This window comes from Xyrauchen texanus, chromosome 37 (genome assembly GCF_025860055.1).
Source record: "Xyrauchen texanus isolate HMW12.3.18 chromosome 37, RBS_HiC_50CHRs, whole genome shotgun sequence".
Classification (NCBI taxonomy): domain Eukaryota; kingdom Metazoa; phylum Chordata; class Actinopteri; order Cypriniformes; family Catostomidae; genus Xyrauchen; species Xyrauchen texanus.
Window position 1 is genome coordinate 3,170,504 of NC_068312.1, and position 16,809 is coordinate 3,187,312.

The following is a 16,809-nucleotide window of genomic DNA, read 5'->3' on the forward strand; positions in this document are numbered from 1 at the left end:
GCAGGCCACATGACAGGCGAGGTGAGAGGAAACAGATTGGCTGATTAAGTAGCAAAGATGGCTTCAAAGGAAGTCGTGATAAGACCAGATCAAAATCAAGCTGAAGAAACTTTTTCTATGATGCAGAAAACTTTAGTAAAAGATATTGACGTATAACTTTTACAGGCAAACCCATCCAAATCTGATATTCAACATTGGGCATTGAATGAAGTGAAACCAGATCAGAGTAATTTGTTAAGAGACAAGCAGTGTCGTCCGGCCCTGCCCAAAACTGAATGACACCATCAAGTGTAACTAAACTCTCTCCTTTTGAGCCCGAGTTAAGCCAGCACCAGAGGAGGGGCCGACAGGTAACTGCTGCGTGCGACCCCACTGGAGGAGCTGAACAGTGGCTAGCATAATGCAGGAGCCCTAGGTCCTGAGAAGAAACACCACATGTGGGAACAATTCAACATGTGGATTAAACAACCCACACCCGAACAAAAAGGGCGTCCTCCACTCTGACACAGCCGAACTACATGCCGGAGGACCAAAGAATCTGGAACAGAGTGGACAAGTTTTCAATCATTCTTTGCCCCATTGGCGTAGCAAATTTACATTTACATTTATGCATTTGGCAGACGCTTTTATCCAAAGCAACTTACAGAGCCCTTATTACAGGGACAATCCCCCCGGAGCAACCTGGAGTTAAGTGCCTTGCTCAAGGACACAATGGTGGTGGCTGTGGGGTCAAACCAGTGTCCTTCTGATTACCAGATTACCAGTTATGTGCTTAGACCACTACACCCCCACCACTCCAAATGTTATGAATCAGGTAGAAATGAACAGGTTTGATTTAGTTACGTTTATGAATGTTACAGAACAAGTGTTAGAGGGAATAAAGAAAGAGCTCCAGAACCGGATGGTATTAGACTAACTCACTGCAGCGCAGGGAGGGATCTGTGTTATGGTAGGTGAAGCATGTTGTACATATATCCCAGAAAAGGATGGAACAGGTGGAATCATAGAGCAAGGTAAAAAAATATTTCTGAAATAGTAAAGAGGTCACAAGACCGCGCCAATGGGGATGTTGATTTCTTTTCAGGTTTTTGGACATTCATTTACAAATTGGAACATTACTTTATGGTCATATTCTGTGTTTTGCTTGTATTTTTCATCATCGCCTGCTTATGGCCTTGTTTTATGGCTTTAATCAAACAAATGATTTCCAGCTCTCTTAGCTTAGTGGTAAGACCACCTCAAGTTTCTTATCAACCCCTAAGTATGAACAAAGAAGATACGAGGGTTTAAAGCTCCCATGGTAAATGTTTTAGCATGGTACAATGTTTGATCTGATTGTGATCATTTTATGATCAAAGGAGGGATTGTGAGAAATATGAAATTGTACATGCTGTTCTGCTCTGTGTATGTGTTTCTGGCCTTCCATGTGTGTTCAGTTGACCCCAGATGCAGGCTACAGTGCGCACGATAGTGAGTCAATATATATAGCAACTGCTGACCGTTTTCTCTTCCTCTTTATCATGTTCCGCGTACTTATTTCTGTGATCTGATTAAGGTCACACCCGTCCAACAAGGTCAACCGTAAGGCATCACGGCTGGAACATCTGTATATGGCCTCTTTCCTGTACATATAAAATAGAAAAAGTGGCCGCACTATGCATATATTGTTTATTTTGCACAGACGCGTTTCGGCGTGTGCCTTCAGCACACTGAAGAAGGCACACACCGAAATGCGTCTGTGCAAAATAAACAATATATGCATAGTGCGGCCACTTTTTCTATTTTATATGTTATCTTTTAGGCCAGCACTCTTAAAATTCATTATATACACTGAGTGAAGCCTGCTCTCATCCTTACTTACTCTTTCCCTACGACTCCACCTTGGCTCTGCACCTCGAGCTTCTCATCTACTCTTTGTTGTAGTTTTGTTTTGTTTAAGTCAAGTCAAGCCAATCCAAGTCAAGATTTTGTGTCAAGTCATGTTTTGTTTGTGTCAAGTTTAGTTTAGTCATGTTCATGTTTATGTTTCATGTTTTTAGTTAGGGTTTTTGGATCTCACTTTTGTTTAATACACTACACTAGGGTTCGTCACTCCACCGTCTTCGTCCTTGCCAGCAACATTACACCATTGCCTACTTATTTATTATTTATTTATTTGTGGTGGTTCTTGTAAATTGAAACATGATTGTAAGTAACTTGATAAAAATTAAGTAAATTGATAACACAATTGCAACCATTTACTTAATTAATGAAAACGTTTGCAACTTTGAATGTAATGGAAATAAAGCATTTTCAAGATATTTGTAACTTGTGCATTGTAATTTATTTATACAGCAATAATATTAATAATAATAATAATAATAATAATAATAATAATAATAATAATAATAATGTCAACAATAATAATAGTACCAATAATACTAGGATGGTTAAAGCAACATTTTGGCCCCCACAAAAAATAAAACCCAACAAATTATTTATTTTATAACCCAATTTATTGGGTAAAACTTGCTATCCAATGCATTGGGTTAAAATAACCCAACAATGGGCCGGTGCTATATCAACCCACCATTGGGCTATGTGTTGGGTCATTTTTAACCCAACTGATTTTAGTGAGTACAATATGCACCTTTTACAGCTTCCTCGTCAACAAGATCATGCTGAGATCCGACACATGATCTTCAATAAAACCATATAATTTCATCAATTTCAGAGGAGTGCCAGCTGGGCAGGAGGGCATTAGTCAGACCAGGGGGCACAGGCAGTTCCAGCCTTTGTAAACTGCATTTGTTATTCAATAACAACTCTTATTGAGCAGCATTTTAGAAAAGAAAAATGTGTTGGGGGCGGGGGGGCAATACATTATGTTTTAGCGGTACCTTTTATAGTCTTTCCCTTTTTAGGGGTTAACATGCAGCACATTTTGGAGTGGTAAGGATGCTTCTGTGTTGAATTGAAAAATTTGCCCTGACAAATGTTGAGAGAGTTAATGAGGAAACAATGAGTAGACACTACTTCTCCCCTAATGTAAGAAGTTAAATACAGTGTAGAAGTGCTATAAAAATTTACTGCAGGTGCAGACTGTTAGTGAGTGCTGAGTGCAAGGCGGTGCTCTTGAAGAAACTGGCACATGTGACCTGTTCCTCAATCCTCCACTGTACACATGTGGTTTGTGGGTGTGTTTGATTTTGATAGGAAATAAAGCAGACATACTTGTCATTTAAACAGACATTTGTGTTTTTTTCTCATGTCTGTCTTAAATGGATCCTGTAATCTACACGAGGACAGTTGTTGTTTTTATCTTATTAATTCAATGGACAACTTCTGACAGAAATGCTCTCAATACAGTAAGTCTCAAAATAGCACAATTATATATATATATATATATATATATATATAGATAGATAGATAGATAGATAGATAGATAGATAGATAGATAGATAGATAGATAGGATATACAGATAGCTATATAGATAATAGAATATAATCTAGTGTTTTGATTTGTTCCATCACTTATTAATGTTTATATTCACAGGTTGCCACATGTAAACAGACAACTGGTGAGTGATACTAAACATTATAAATGTATTAAATGGCATGCAGGTATTTATCAATTATACCTCTTCTTTCTTTCTTCCTTTCTTTTTTTTCTCTTTTCATGTCAAGCACAAAAAATAAAAGATACAACTATCTTTTTGATTAAGTTGCGGTAATACAAAAATGTTACATTTAATGTAATTCTATGCGATTTTTATTTTAGAGGATAAATATCCAGGTCGTTCAAAGGAACATGTGTCAAACCCTTCACCCTTACACGAGCTGTCTCTGCAACTGAGTGAATCTGAAGCTTCACTCATTATAAAGTGGTTAATTAATATTGACGGTAAGGCATATTTTATTTGGTCTCTTGAAAATATATACGAAAAGTATGATGATTTTATTTTGTGGGAATTTTGTGTGACTTGGCTCTGGAATATTGTCAAAAATGAAACTGAACCTTTGGTGGATTCACTTTTTGTTTAGATTTTTTTAACACTTTATAACAACTTTCATTAATAAATCATTAACATACATTATCTAATGCTTAACAAATCATTAGTTAACATAAATTCAAATAGTTACAAATATGAAAATGGGGCAGCCTGGATAGCTCAGCGAGTAAAGACGCTGACTATCACCCCTGGGTTCGAATCCAGTGAGTGCTGAGTGACTCCAGCCAGGTCTCCTAAGCAACCAAATTGGTCCGGTTGCTAGGGATGGTAGAACCACATGGGGTAACCTCCTCATGGATGCTATAACGTGGTTCTCACTCTCATTGGGGCACATGGTCAGTTGTGTGTGGATGCCGTGGAGAACAGTGTACAAGCCTCCAAACACGCTGTCTCCGCAGTAATGCCAAACAAGCCACGTGATAAAATGTGTCTCAGATGCAGAAGCAACTGAGATTACAACTCTGCTACTCAAGGACGTGATAGAGCCCGTCCCTACAGCCATTATGAAGAAGGATTTCTACAGCCCTTACTTCATAGCACTCAAAAAATATGGTGGGTTGCATCCAATCTTGGACTTGCAAGTTCTCAACTGGGCTTTACACAAACTCCCGTTAAAAATGCTCAAGCAGAAATAGATTTTAACCTGCGCTCGGCATCAAGATTGGTTCATGGCTGTAGACCTGAAGGACGCTTACATCCATGTCTCCATCTTGCCTCGGCACCGACTCTTCCTACGGTTCGCGTTCGACAGCCAGGCGTATCAGAACAAGGTCATCCCCTTCAGCCTGTCTCTGTCCCCTCGCGTCTTCACGAAAGTCGCAGAGGCAGCCCTTGCCCCGCTACGGGAAGTGGGCATCTGCATACACCACTACCTCAACGACTGGCTCATTCTAGTTCACTCTCGGGAGCTGATGTGCTCACAGGGACCAGGTGCTCAGGCACCTCAGCCATCTAGGGCTTCAGGTCATCTGGGAAAAGAGCAAGCTCGCCCTGGTTCAGAGCATCTTTTTTCTCGGCATGGAGTTAGACTCAGTCTCAATGACAGCACGCCTCACGAACGAGCACACACAGTCAGTGCTCAAGTACCTCGCTTTCTTCGAGCCTGGCACCAGAGGCTCCTGGGGCATATAGCATCCTCGGCCGCGGTCGTGATGCTAGGATTGATGCATATGAGACCGCTTCAGCACTGGCTTCAGACTTGCGTCCCGAGATGGGCATGGTGCCACGGCTCACCGTGTGTTAATCACCCCTTCCTGCCATCAGACTTTCAACCCTTGGACAGACCTCTGTTTTCTATGGACTGGAGTCTCCCTACAGCAGGTGTCCAGATGTATCGTGGTCACCACAGATGCCTCTCAAAGGGGCTGGGGTGCTGTGTCCAACGGCTTCTGGATAGGGCCTCGGCTGCATTGGCACATCAACTGCCTAGAGTTGCTGGCTGTATTCCTTGCCCTGCGGAGGTTTCTCCCACTGATCCGGGGCAAGAACATCTTGATCCGTTCAGACAGCACCGCGACGGTAGTGTACATAAATGGCCATGGTGTCATGTGCTCTCGTCATATGTCACAACTCTCCCACCATCTCCTCCTTTGGAGTCGCTGCATGCCACTCATACCCCGGGCAGGTCGTGACAGGTCTCGCCCAGCGGAGAGTGGAAGCTCCACCCCCAGGTGGTCCAGCTGATTTTGGGCTGGTTCGGCATGGCACGGTACAGGTAGATCTCTTTGCCTCCCAAGACAATTCCCACTGCCCGTTCTGGTACTCCCTCACAGAGGCCCCTCTCGGGACAGACATGCTGGCACACAGCTAGCTACGGGGCCTGCGCAACTTACGCACTTCCCCCAGTGAGCCATCTTGCACTGATGCTGTGCAAGACCAGGCAGAGGAGCCATGGAAGGTGGAGCCGTTGCAGGCTTGAGGGGTGGATCCATTGCAAGTGGAGCCATGGGAGGCTCGAGGGGCAAAGTTCTAGAAGGCAGAGCCTTGGCAGGTTCGATGCTAAGAGTCCAAGATAACTGGGAAATTACCTCTTTAGTCATGAACACTAACAGAGTCTCGGGAGCAATCTCTGTGGTCATAGGCATGAACAGATGCTCGGGAGCGACCTCTATGGTCATGGGCATGGACTGAGACTCAGGAACGACCTCTGTGGTCATGAACATGGGCATAGTCTCAAGAACGACCTCTGTGATTGTAGGTATGGACATAGTCTCAGGAATGATCTCTATGGTCAAGAACACTGACAGAGATTTGGAAATGACCTCTGTGTTCATGAACCCTGGTAGAGATTGGGAAACGATCTCTGTGGTCGAGAACATGGGCAGAGACTTGGAAACTATTTGTTTAGTTGTGAAAATAGGCTAAGACTCAGAGACAATCTCTGTGGTCATGAACACTGGCAGAGACTTGGTAATGACCACTGTTGTTGTGAACACTGGCAGAGACTTGGAAACGACCTCTGTGGTCGTGTACATGAGCAGAGACTCAGAGACAACCTCTGTGGTCATGAACATGGGCAGAGACTAGGAAACGACTTCTGTGGTCGTGAACATAGGCAGAGACTCGGACACAATCTCTGGTCATAAACACTGACAGAGATTTGGAAATGACCTCTGTGTTCGTGAACCCTGGTAGAGACTGGGAAACAATCTCTGTGGTCGAGAACATGGGCAGAGACTTGGAAACTATTTGTTTAGTTGTGAAAATAGGCTAAGACTCAGAGACAATCTCTGTGGTCATGAACACTGGCAGAGACTTGGTAATGACCACTGTTGTAGTGAACACTGGCAGAGACTTGGAAACGACCTCTGTGGTTGTGTACATGGGCAGAGACTCAGAGACAACCTCTGTAGTCGTGAACATGGGCAGAGACTTGGAAATGGAAGCCTTTCCTCTCCTCCTCCTTCAGATGGCTGAAGTAGGCAACGCTGGCTCTGGGATGGACGAGGCTGGCATCGCAGGCTCTGGGACGGACGAGGCTGGCAACGCAGGCTTTGGACTCTGGGACAGACGAGGTTGGCAAAGCAGGCTATGGGATGGACGAGGTTGGCAACGCTGGCTCTGGGACGGACGAGGCTGGCAACGCTAGCTCAGGGACGGACGAGGCTTCCAGCTCATTGACTGTGGCAAGCGTGGGCATTGGCTCATTGGCCATGGCAGGTGTGGCCGTCAGTTCATTAACTCTGGCAGGTGTGGGGGTCGGCTCGTTGGTAGTGGCAGGCAAGGGCACTGACAATTTGTGGGAAAGAGTCTTCTTGACCCTACGCACCAATATCAGTGGTGGATAATTCAACTTGGAGACAAGGGCCTTGAAGGCCTTCGAGCAATGAGTCGCAGAAGCAGAAGTGAGTGTTTAGAGTACTACCCTCACATATACCTCCGGAGTCTGACAATTCCCTCCACTGGCGTGCTGTGAGTCCGATCCGGTATATGGATTTCAAAGCGGCATCATCAAAACCAGTGTGGGCGGCAATGGTGGAAAAGAAATGGTAGTACTCCATTATTGATAAGTCTGCCTGGCTTAATAGAACGAAGAATGCTGCTATGTCCATGGTGCAGTGAATTGTTCAGGCTGAGGCCAGGTGTACCGCTGGGTTTGATGAAGGAGCTGAGACCTCGGTGGTTAGTTGAAAAAAGCTTCTGTAATGATGAGTCAACGTAGTTGAGATCCAAGTGCAGCTTTTAATACTAATAAACTTAGTAATTCAGACAGGCAAGGGTAAATCACCAGCAGCAGTAATATCAAAGGAGTCCAGATGGGTATTAAATAAACAGGCAAGAGATCGGGGCAGGCGGCAGACAATCACAGATTATATCCAAGTAAAGCTTGGCAGTAATAATAGGCAGGCAGCAAGGATCAAAGACAGAGTAAACAGTCCAGGATAATACACAGGTAATTCAACGAACAAAGAAAACGCTCAGAAATGTCAGCCTGGGCAAAACAATACTTCGCAATGAGAAAGAGTGAGTGTGAGTCTTAAATGGATTGGAAACAGGTGAACAGGTAATCATTGACAGGTACGGGGATTATGGGAAATGGGAGTCCAGAGAGTTAAAGTCAATCCCCACGTGATGGAGCCCTCTGTTGGTGAGTGGGAGGAACAACAAAGGCGGGATTCATGACAGTTATCCTGTTTTCAAAGAAAGTGATCTAGGGCTGGGCGATATGGCCAAAAAATGTATCACAATATTTTTCTAATTTCGTTCGATATCAATATTTATCACTACATACATTTTATATCATAAATTGGTGCAGAACTGCATTCAACATGTTTGTTAGACCTCAAGAATTAATTAAGCAAGGAAACCACATTATATCACCACGAGGAGGTTACCCCATGTGAATACCCTCTATAGCAACTGGGCCAATTTGGTTGCTTAGGAGAACTGGTCACTGAGTCACTCAGCACACCCTGGATTCGAATTCTCCACTCCAGGGGTGGTAGTCAGCGTCTTTACTCACTGAGCTACCCAGGCCCACACTGCTTGCATTTTTGGCGACAAGTAAACAAGTTTTAGTGACATTCGATCATCTAGAGGTAGAATATAGGCTAAATATAGAAAATTACTCAAAATGTTATTCATTCTATCATATATTGTTTGTTTTTTTTTTTTTTTATGAATTACGGTATTGTTTTATCGCCCAGGCCTTCACTGATCTACATCTATCAAAGATTTTATGCTTACCATTTTAAAATTAAGACATCCTGTATGCAGATGTACAAACCATGCATTCATTACAAAGAAAAGATATACAGATCATAAAACCTACACTATGTATTATATATCCATACATGTCTGGTGATCAAATGTCAGTGAATGTGATGCAGGTCAACATGAGTACACAAGAAATCAATATATTGCTAGAACAGCAGTTTGGGAGTGACCTGCACTTGTTGCGTGGTTCTGGAAATTTGTATAAAAGAAAAGGGATTTATTTTATTATACAGGGTGTGAAGTGAGTTCTCAATACCTCTGAAGTTTCTAAGTACACTTAAACAAATACTGTTTTTAATCTTAATATCTTATAGGCAGCATTCACAGTCTTAATAGCACATGGATACAGTGGGAAGATTTGGATCAAACTTTATATTATTCCTGTCAGTACCATCCTCCATTCACCTCTGAACAAAACAACCTCACTGGTCTACAACAGGTAAATTGTTTAATGTACAACAATAATTTAAACACAATGAATTACACATCGATGTAAGACTATATAATTAATGTGTAATAGTAACACATGGAAGATGGAAACTTTTCTTTTTAATAAATTTTTTAATGAGAGATTTTCAAATGTGAACTTCAGTCATTTAAAGGCTACACATTAAGAATAGGCACATACTATTTTAACCCTTGTGTTGTGTTCATTTGTGCTAACACATTTTGTGTTTCTGGTCAAAAATTACTGACCTACTGAGATTGATTATAAATCCCTAATTTTGCATATATTATCACAAGACATTGACTATTTTGCATTAGATCTTTTTATCAACTTCTTTTTTTAGTAATTATGTAGGTTTTGTACTCCTTTATTTAAAATATATATATTTTTAAATAGAATACAATGGGAAAGGAAAATCCACTTTTTTCTGGTCACAAGTGTACCAAGATCAAGAAATAAATTTATGTTTATTTAATATTGATGGAGCAATATTATTTATGTGAAAAGAAATAACAACAGAAGGTTGTTTTGAATAAAATGCATTTTTTGGTTTTAAAGGTGGCGAGGGAGCCTTTTACCCCACACATACTTTTGAGGCAGGAAGATGCTTTTATGAATAAAAAATTAAGATAATGCTTATTTAAAATAACCACATTAAAAATGGTGAATCATTCCCTTTAAATTTCAATTACATTAGACTTTTCATCACATCTTAAATATTCTATAAACAAATGATCCATTGTGACTGGATTGGTCAATGTTAGCCCACTTTGAACAATTTTCATAACAAATCTATCCCCCACATCAGAATAAATAATGTGTTTATAGGGGCCTTTATCCCTGCAACAGTGGGGCTTTTTACCCCAAACACTATCCTTTCACTTACTGGACAGATATTGAAAACGTATTGATGTGATCATGATTAACAAAGCTGAAAATTATAAATTACTATGTCTCAAAATAAATGTGACCATTTAGTAAGTAAAGACGCTGACTACCACCACTGGAGTTGCGAGTTAGAATCCAGGGCGTGTTGCATGACTCCATTCTGGTCTCCAGGCCCAGTTCCAGATCAAAATCACTGAGGGTGTTCTGAAAATTGTGGGGGTGCTCAGTATAAAGTGGAGATGTATCGAAATTAGACATTATGTAAATATATAAAATCATGTTTATATGCTACTAAAACAATGTAAATAACAGTTTTTTAGTACAATAAATGTACAAAACATTTATTGCTATTTAATATTATTGCACTATTAAGCACTTTAAGGTTTTTTCCGAAGAGGAGAGTGCGTGCGCACTTGCATGCATGGTTGCCAGATTGCATAAATGAAGTATGACATAGACTCTCAGTGGGGCACATGGTGAGTGGTGCGTGGATGCCGTGAAGAACAGCATGAAGCCTCCACACTACCGTGCTAAATCGCTGCGGTAACGTGGTCAACAAGCCAAGTGATAAGATGCGCTGATTGATGGGATTGAGGCAAGTCACTACGCCACCATGGGAACTTAGAGCGCATTGGGAATTGGGCATTCCAAATGGGGGAGAGAAAAAAAAGAATGAATATGATTGTGTTTGATCACACAGGAAATTGACATGATACGGAATCGACCCCATTCTGCCGAGTCACTGACAAGTTTCATCTCCCAGTAGACATTTTTTGCATCAATTCAAATGAGTTTACTTCCTGAGTCAACAGGAAGTAATTATGTTCACAAATCACTGATGACTTTGATTCAGAGTTTGCATTTCCCTTCTAAGCTTACATTTTTACTCCATTGTTTAGGTTTCGGGGTAGAGTTAATAAAATATGCAATCTTTTTCACTGTTTCTAATTGTTTACAACTAAATACAACTCACATTTGATGCCCATCGGTGGACATTTCACCTGAAACTGGAGCTCACACTTGCCAAAACGTTTCACTTCGGCCACTGGAGGCAGTGCTTTGAATTTCGGTAAGCACAGACCGAATAGCTCAAGAACTTTCGACCTACTACCACAGTGAGATCAGTCTGGTTTAATTTAAGGAAGTAAAATGAAACCATTTAGCTGCTAAGCTCAATTAATCAATCAAGCGTTTCTGGCATAATATGGACATAACACAAATTAATTTCGGCTTGTCCGTCAAAAAAATCTGGATTGCAATGATGCACTTACAATGGAAGTCAGTGGGAGTCAATCTGTAAACGTTAAAATACTCAGTTTCAAAAACATGAAAAATAAAAATATATGTGTTAACATGATTTTGGTGCGATATTAACATTTACACAGCTTTTCTGTGTAAAGTTATATTCAGTTTTAGAACTTTGTTGCCATGATAACATACCCCGGTAAACGGCGATTTAAACATTTTTACAGTTCAAATAATGCACGAGTTAACAGAAAACAAATGACATTCCTTTTTATAAAATTATTCTGTAAGCTTCACATTTCGGCCTTCAAACCCTAAAAAAATATTTATTTTTAATGTTTTTCTTTAAATAAAAAGAGGGACGATTTTAAATAATTTTTGTTGTAATCAACATTCTTTGATAGAATGTTCAGTCTAGAATAACACTGTTGAGAGAAATTTGATCTTGGCTTATATCCTTTATTTCAGTGTCCTCACCTGAACTCTTTGTTGATTGACAGTTATGGTTCAATTTCACTGCGTCAGATGTGTCTGTCCATCCTTCAACTCAATATTTCATCAACGCCATCAATCTGCCCCAGCCACCATCTGATCAAAAGGAGCAGTTTATGAAAAGCAGTGAGTTTATAACACCAGGTTAGACTGAATTTATGTTAAAGTTATATATCTCATATTCTCCACTATTTGTGATGTGATATTTGATTGTTTTATCTGTCTTCTTAGGATGTGAAAGCAAACAAATGAGCAATCACCCATGGTGCTCCATAGGTAAGACATGATTCTGTCAGGTTTTTGGAGAGGAAGGACTCAACTGCAGGGTAGGGATAAACGGATAATGGAATCTTTAAAAGCAAGAAATCAACAACCAACAGGAACAAATGAGCATGAAAGAAAGACATGGAATAAGGTCATAAACCAAAACAATACAGCAAAAAACTAAGGAACAAGACCGGTATATAAACACAGACAGTGTATGAGAAACAAGGGAACCTAATAAACATACAGTACATGGGCTAACAAGGAGGTGTGAAGAAAGAGCAAATGAGTAGGAAGAAGCAATAGACAGAAACAGGCTAAAGAACAAAAACAGTAAAAAAAATAAAACAATAAATTACAGCAAACAGGAGTGTCAGGATCCTGCCACAAGGACTGGACAGAGATGAATGGTACCTGAGAGTTTCACTGTGAGTTATGTACACTGTACCTGAAATATTTTGTTTTAAAAGCAAAAGAAAATCAGTTTCAAAATCAGAAAATCATAGTTTAAATACAGATGTTAACATGATATTAACAATTATCTGAAGAAAAAGATATTGATTGATGCTTGAAGTTGGAGTTTATCGGACAACTTTCAGAGTATTTGCTAATCCATTGCTAAAGTGTCCTGAGTGTTCTTAGGTGTTGTTAGTTGGTGTGTAAGGGCGGAAGGGTGGGGCCGGGTGTGTAGGATCATGACCCGGCCCTGCCCTCCGCCCTGCCACAGTTGGTTACTAGGTTTTTCTGTGTGGTTGCTAGGTGGTAACTTTCTGGTCCAAGTCAAATGAGTCCAACCCAATTCTAAATTATTTTCTGCTCTCTAGACATGACCCTACTTTGAAGTTTATCTAGAAAAACAGTTTGAGAGTTTAGAAAAGTGACAGCACACCTGTCCTCGACAAACAAAGTTATTTGTGATATAATTCATGTCTGTAATAAAAACACTGGGACAAGTTTCAAGTCAAATTTGAATCCTTAGGGTTAAAGGAATAGTTCACCCAAAAATGAAAATTCTCTCACCAATTACTCCAACTCATGCCATTCCAGACGTGTGTGACTTTCTTTCTTCTACAGAACACAAATTATGATTTTTAGAAGAATGTTTCAGCTCTGTAAGTCAGTACAATGTAAGTGAATGGGTGCCAAAGTGTAGATGCTTCAAAAAGCACATTAAGGCATCACAAAAGTAATCCATTTGTCTACAGTTAAATCCATTTTTTCAGAAGTGATATGATCACTAGATATTGATTTAACCACTGGAGTCTTATGGATACATTTTTTTGCTGAATTGTATTCTTCTTACAATCTTAATTTGTTTTCCCAAGTAGAAGGAAAGTCACACACATCTGGGATGGCATGAGGGTGAGTAAATGATGAGATCATTTACATTTTTGGTTGAACTATTTGTGTGGAACCAGCCTTATTATCTTGGCCAATCAAATTATATACATATTGGGAGCCCAGGGGAAATGGGCAGTGGGGATTTATGCAGTTCACTGTAATTTGCATAATTGTAATTTAAATAAAGTCATTGTTTCCTCTCGTGACATGGTGTCAGAAGTGTACGTTGCACCCATGACCAAGTTCGCCTTGTTTTGTGTGGTATAAAGTCCAAGTTCAATGCACAAGAGGCTTTCGACTTCGTACAGCCTGCGACCTGGCCTGCATGGATCCGTCAGTTCTCCCGGTTTCGCATCGCTATGAAGCTGAACAAGGAATGCGGTGAAGTACAAGTCAATTCCCTGCTTTATGCAATGGGTAAACATGCCAAAGCGATATTTGGATCGTTAAACATGCCGAAGCTTTGCATGCAAATAATTATGAGACTGTTGTTGGCTAATTTAATGAACATTTCATTTGTTTTCACCAGCACACACAGAGATCGGGAGAGACTGTTGAGGCTTTTATGAGATGCCTTTATGAATTGGCCGAATACGGCGTGTTCGGTGCAAACAAAGAGGAACAAATAAGGGACAGAGTCGTCATAGGGACTGCAGATCATACAATGTCCTTGTTAGTTGGCTGATTAAGAGTTTTGTTGGCAATTACTTGATAGTCTATGTATTCCAATTCAAGAGTGTAGTCCATCATTAGACTGACGTGATGCAGGCAGAGATCAGTTAAGTACATCGTATTTCAACCTGGCCGGTAATTTCAGAGATGTCTATCCTAAATCCAAGGTTCAGGCAATGGCATGTGAAGTATCCCATGTCTTATTGTTGGAGTTGGCATCAGTTCATCCTCTGAAGTCCATCATAATAGACTGAAGTGATGTTTGGCACCGGCTGCATTTAGTCATCATCACACAGCTATACATAGCAGTGGAGTCCAACACAAAGCAGGAATGGAGCTGGATTCAGCCCGTTCAGGTGACCTCAGGATAGTCCCTGAGACAGGGAAACAAAATAAAATAATATTAGCATAGATGCCATTCAATTTATTGCAGCGTTATCGATCATGATCACTGTTTCTGGTTCCGGCAGACCTACCTAAAGCAGCCTAATTGTGAGTTGAAGGATAAATTAGGTGAATGCCTGGCTAAATAGATGAGTCTTTAGTCTAGACTTAAACTGAGAGAGTGTGTCTGCATCTCAAACAGTGTTTGGGAGACTATTCCATAGTTTAGAAACCAAATATGAAATGGATCTACCTCCTTTTGTGGATTTTGATATTCTAGGAACTATTAACAGGCCAGGACTTTGCGATCGTAATGAATGTGATGGAATATAGCATGGTAGAAGGTCACTTAAGTACTGCGGAGCTAGACCATTCAAAGCTTTGTACATAGTTAACAGAATTTTTAAAATGAACATGAAATTGAGCAGGTAGCCAATGTAACGATGATAAAATGGGGCTAATATGAACATATATGTTGGTTCTCATTAGCAATCTGGCTGCTGTATTTTGAACCAATTGAAGTTTATTTGTTGATCTTGTTGGACATCATCCCAGTAATGCATTACAATAATCTTGTCTTGACGTCATGTTTTTCGGCATCAGCACAGCTCCTGCTGTTGCATATTACGATCCTGAGAAACCCACTATGGTCAGTGCAGATGTGAGTAGTTTTGGGTTAGGAGTTGCCTTGCTTCAAGGTCATGGTGATGCAGCATGTGCAGTCACATTCTGTTCCAGAACCTTGACTGAAGCAGAGTGCAGATACTCCCCAATCGAAAAGGAGTGCCTGGCAGGAGTGTGGGCATGTGAGCGTGTTGCCCGCTACTTTCAAGGCTTGGATGAATTTTGCCTGCAAACACACCACAAACCTTTGGTACAATTCATTATGATATTGATTACAAAACCCATTGATTACAAAGCCGTGGAGTGGAAGGATAAGGCTGCAAAAGAATCCTACAAGTTTTTCTATGATCGGAGACACTCTGCTTGTGATATACCAGAACTTCAACCTGGGAAGAAAGTTCTTCTTAAACTGGACAGTGATAAATGCTGGAAAACACCAGCTGTGGTGCTGAACAAAACATCTGAACCAAGATCTTACATGGTGCAAACACAGAATAGAGCTGTCCTATGTAGGAACCATAAACATCTGCAAACGATGCCATTGCAACCAGATGCTACTGGGTGCAGTGAACGTCAAGGAGGGAATAATTCAGGCCCTCCTGGTGCATGAACTGCACATTTAAATACTCCTGCAGTTACTCCTGCTGCACCTGGGAAGGTACCACCAGTTGTAACCTCCAGCAGAAGAGTTGTGAAAACACCAAAATGTTACTTAGACTATAATGAGTTTACAGAGACTGATTAGAGTGTTACTTTATTCTATTGTTCTTGTTTGGAAAAACAAAAATATGGGAGAGGAAGAAAGATACAAGAGAAAATGACATAAGAAATGTTATATCATATTGTTCTTTAATGTCTTTAATTGGTAAAAAAATGTGGAACCAGACTTATTATGTTGCAAATCAAATTGTACCTGTGTTGGTGCAGACTCCACCCATATATACATATTTTGAGCCCGGGGAAATGGGCTGTGGGGATTTATGCAGTTCACTGAAATGTGCAGCTCATGCAGTATGTTCAATAAATGCATAGTTGTTAAATAACATCGTTGTTCCCCGTTGTGACACTATTCCTTTAAGTGTTTGTTCAAATGCTGCATAATGTTTTTTTGGTGTGTGTGTGTGGTTAATGTTCCTCTTCCTAAATTTTTTATTTAATTGACTTTGTGTCCTTAAATCTAGATAAGTGGGATGCTGGTATTTTTTCAGTCTTTCATGGTAATAAATTAGTGGTGACCTTCACTACAAGCTTAGCATCAGAAATATACATCATCAGACTGAGAAAGGGAACTCATATACAAGAAACAACAGAAATAAATGGGGTAAAGTAGGTTTTTCTCCAGCATTTTCTTACATGCTAAATGATTTAAAAGGACATGCACAGTCTGAATACACACCAATTCTCGTCTTCTTTTTCACAAAGTTTCTCTTTATATTATTTGTTTGTGTTTGTCTTGCAGGAAAGAAAAGTGCAAAATCGTACAGTGGAAATGAACTACAAGGGCAGCTGTGAAGAGCTTTTGATATCGGTGACTATAAATGGGTTTTGAATCTGATTTCTGTGCTACACCTCATGTCAAAATAAGTCATGCATAATTCATATTAATTGTAACAAATGTTCTAGTGCTTAAGAAATTTCGGAATGCCTTTACAAACTCTTTGAAATGCCAAACATTCAGCAGTATCATTATGAAGGGTGTGAATTACTGTAATAATACATAAGCTGTGATTATGACAATTTGCA

The 16,809-nt window shown here is 40.3% G+C and overlaps 1 protein-coding gene across 1 annotated transcript; it reads left to right on the forward strand.

Moving 5' to 3' along the window:
- Positions 1-3,253: 3,253 nt before the first annotated feature.
- On the forward strand, positions 3,254-16,658 carry LOC127630683 (uncharacterized). Its single transcript, XM_052108336.1, has 7 exons — positions 3,254-3,347; positions 3,536-3,560; positions 3,761-3,883; positions 9,023-9,147; positions 11,790-11,907; positions 12,013-12,057; positions 16,526-16,658. Exons 1-7 carry the CDS (start codon positions 3,261-3,263, stop codon positions 16,576-16,578), a joined length of 576 nt encoding a protein of 191 aa, XP_051964296.1. The 5' UTR covers positions 3,254-3,260; the 3' UTR covers positions 16,579-16,658.
- The last annotated feature ends 151 nt before the right edge of the window (positions 16,659-16,809 follow it).

Bases quoted from the DNA above. Each gene is read 5' to 3' on its own strand.
- LOC127630683 (XM_052108336.1), top strand. From the start codon at position 3,261: ATGGATCCTGTAATCTACACGAGGACAGTTGTTGTTTTTATCTTATTA. The intron at 11,908-12,012 runs GTGAGTTTATAA...CTGTCTTCTTAG, and splicing joins GGAGCAGTTTATGAAAAGCA to GATGTGAAAGCAAACAAATG. The intron at 12,058-16,525 runs GTAAGACATGAT...TTTGTCTTGCAG, and splicing joins TCACCCATGGTGCTCCATAG to GAAAGAAAAGTGCAAAATCG.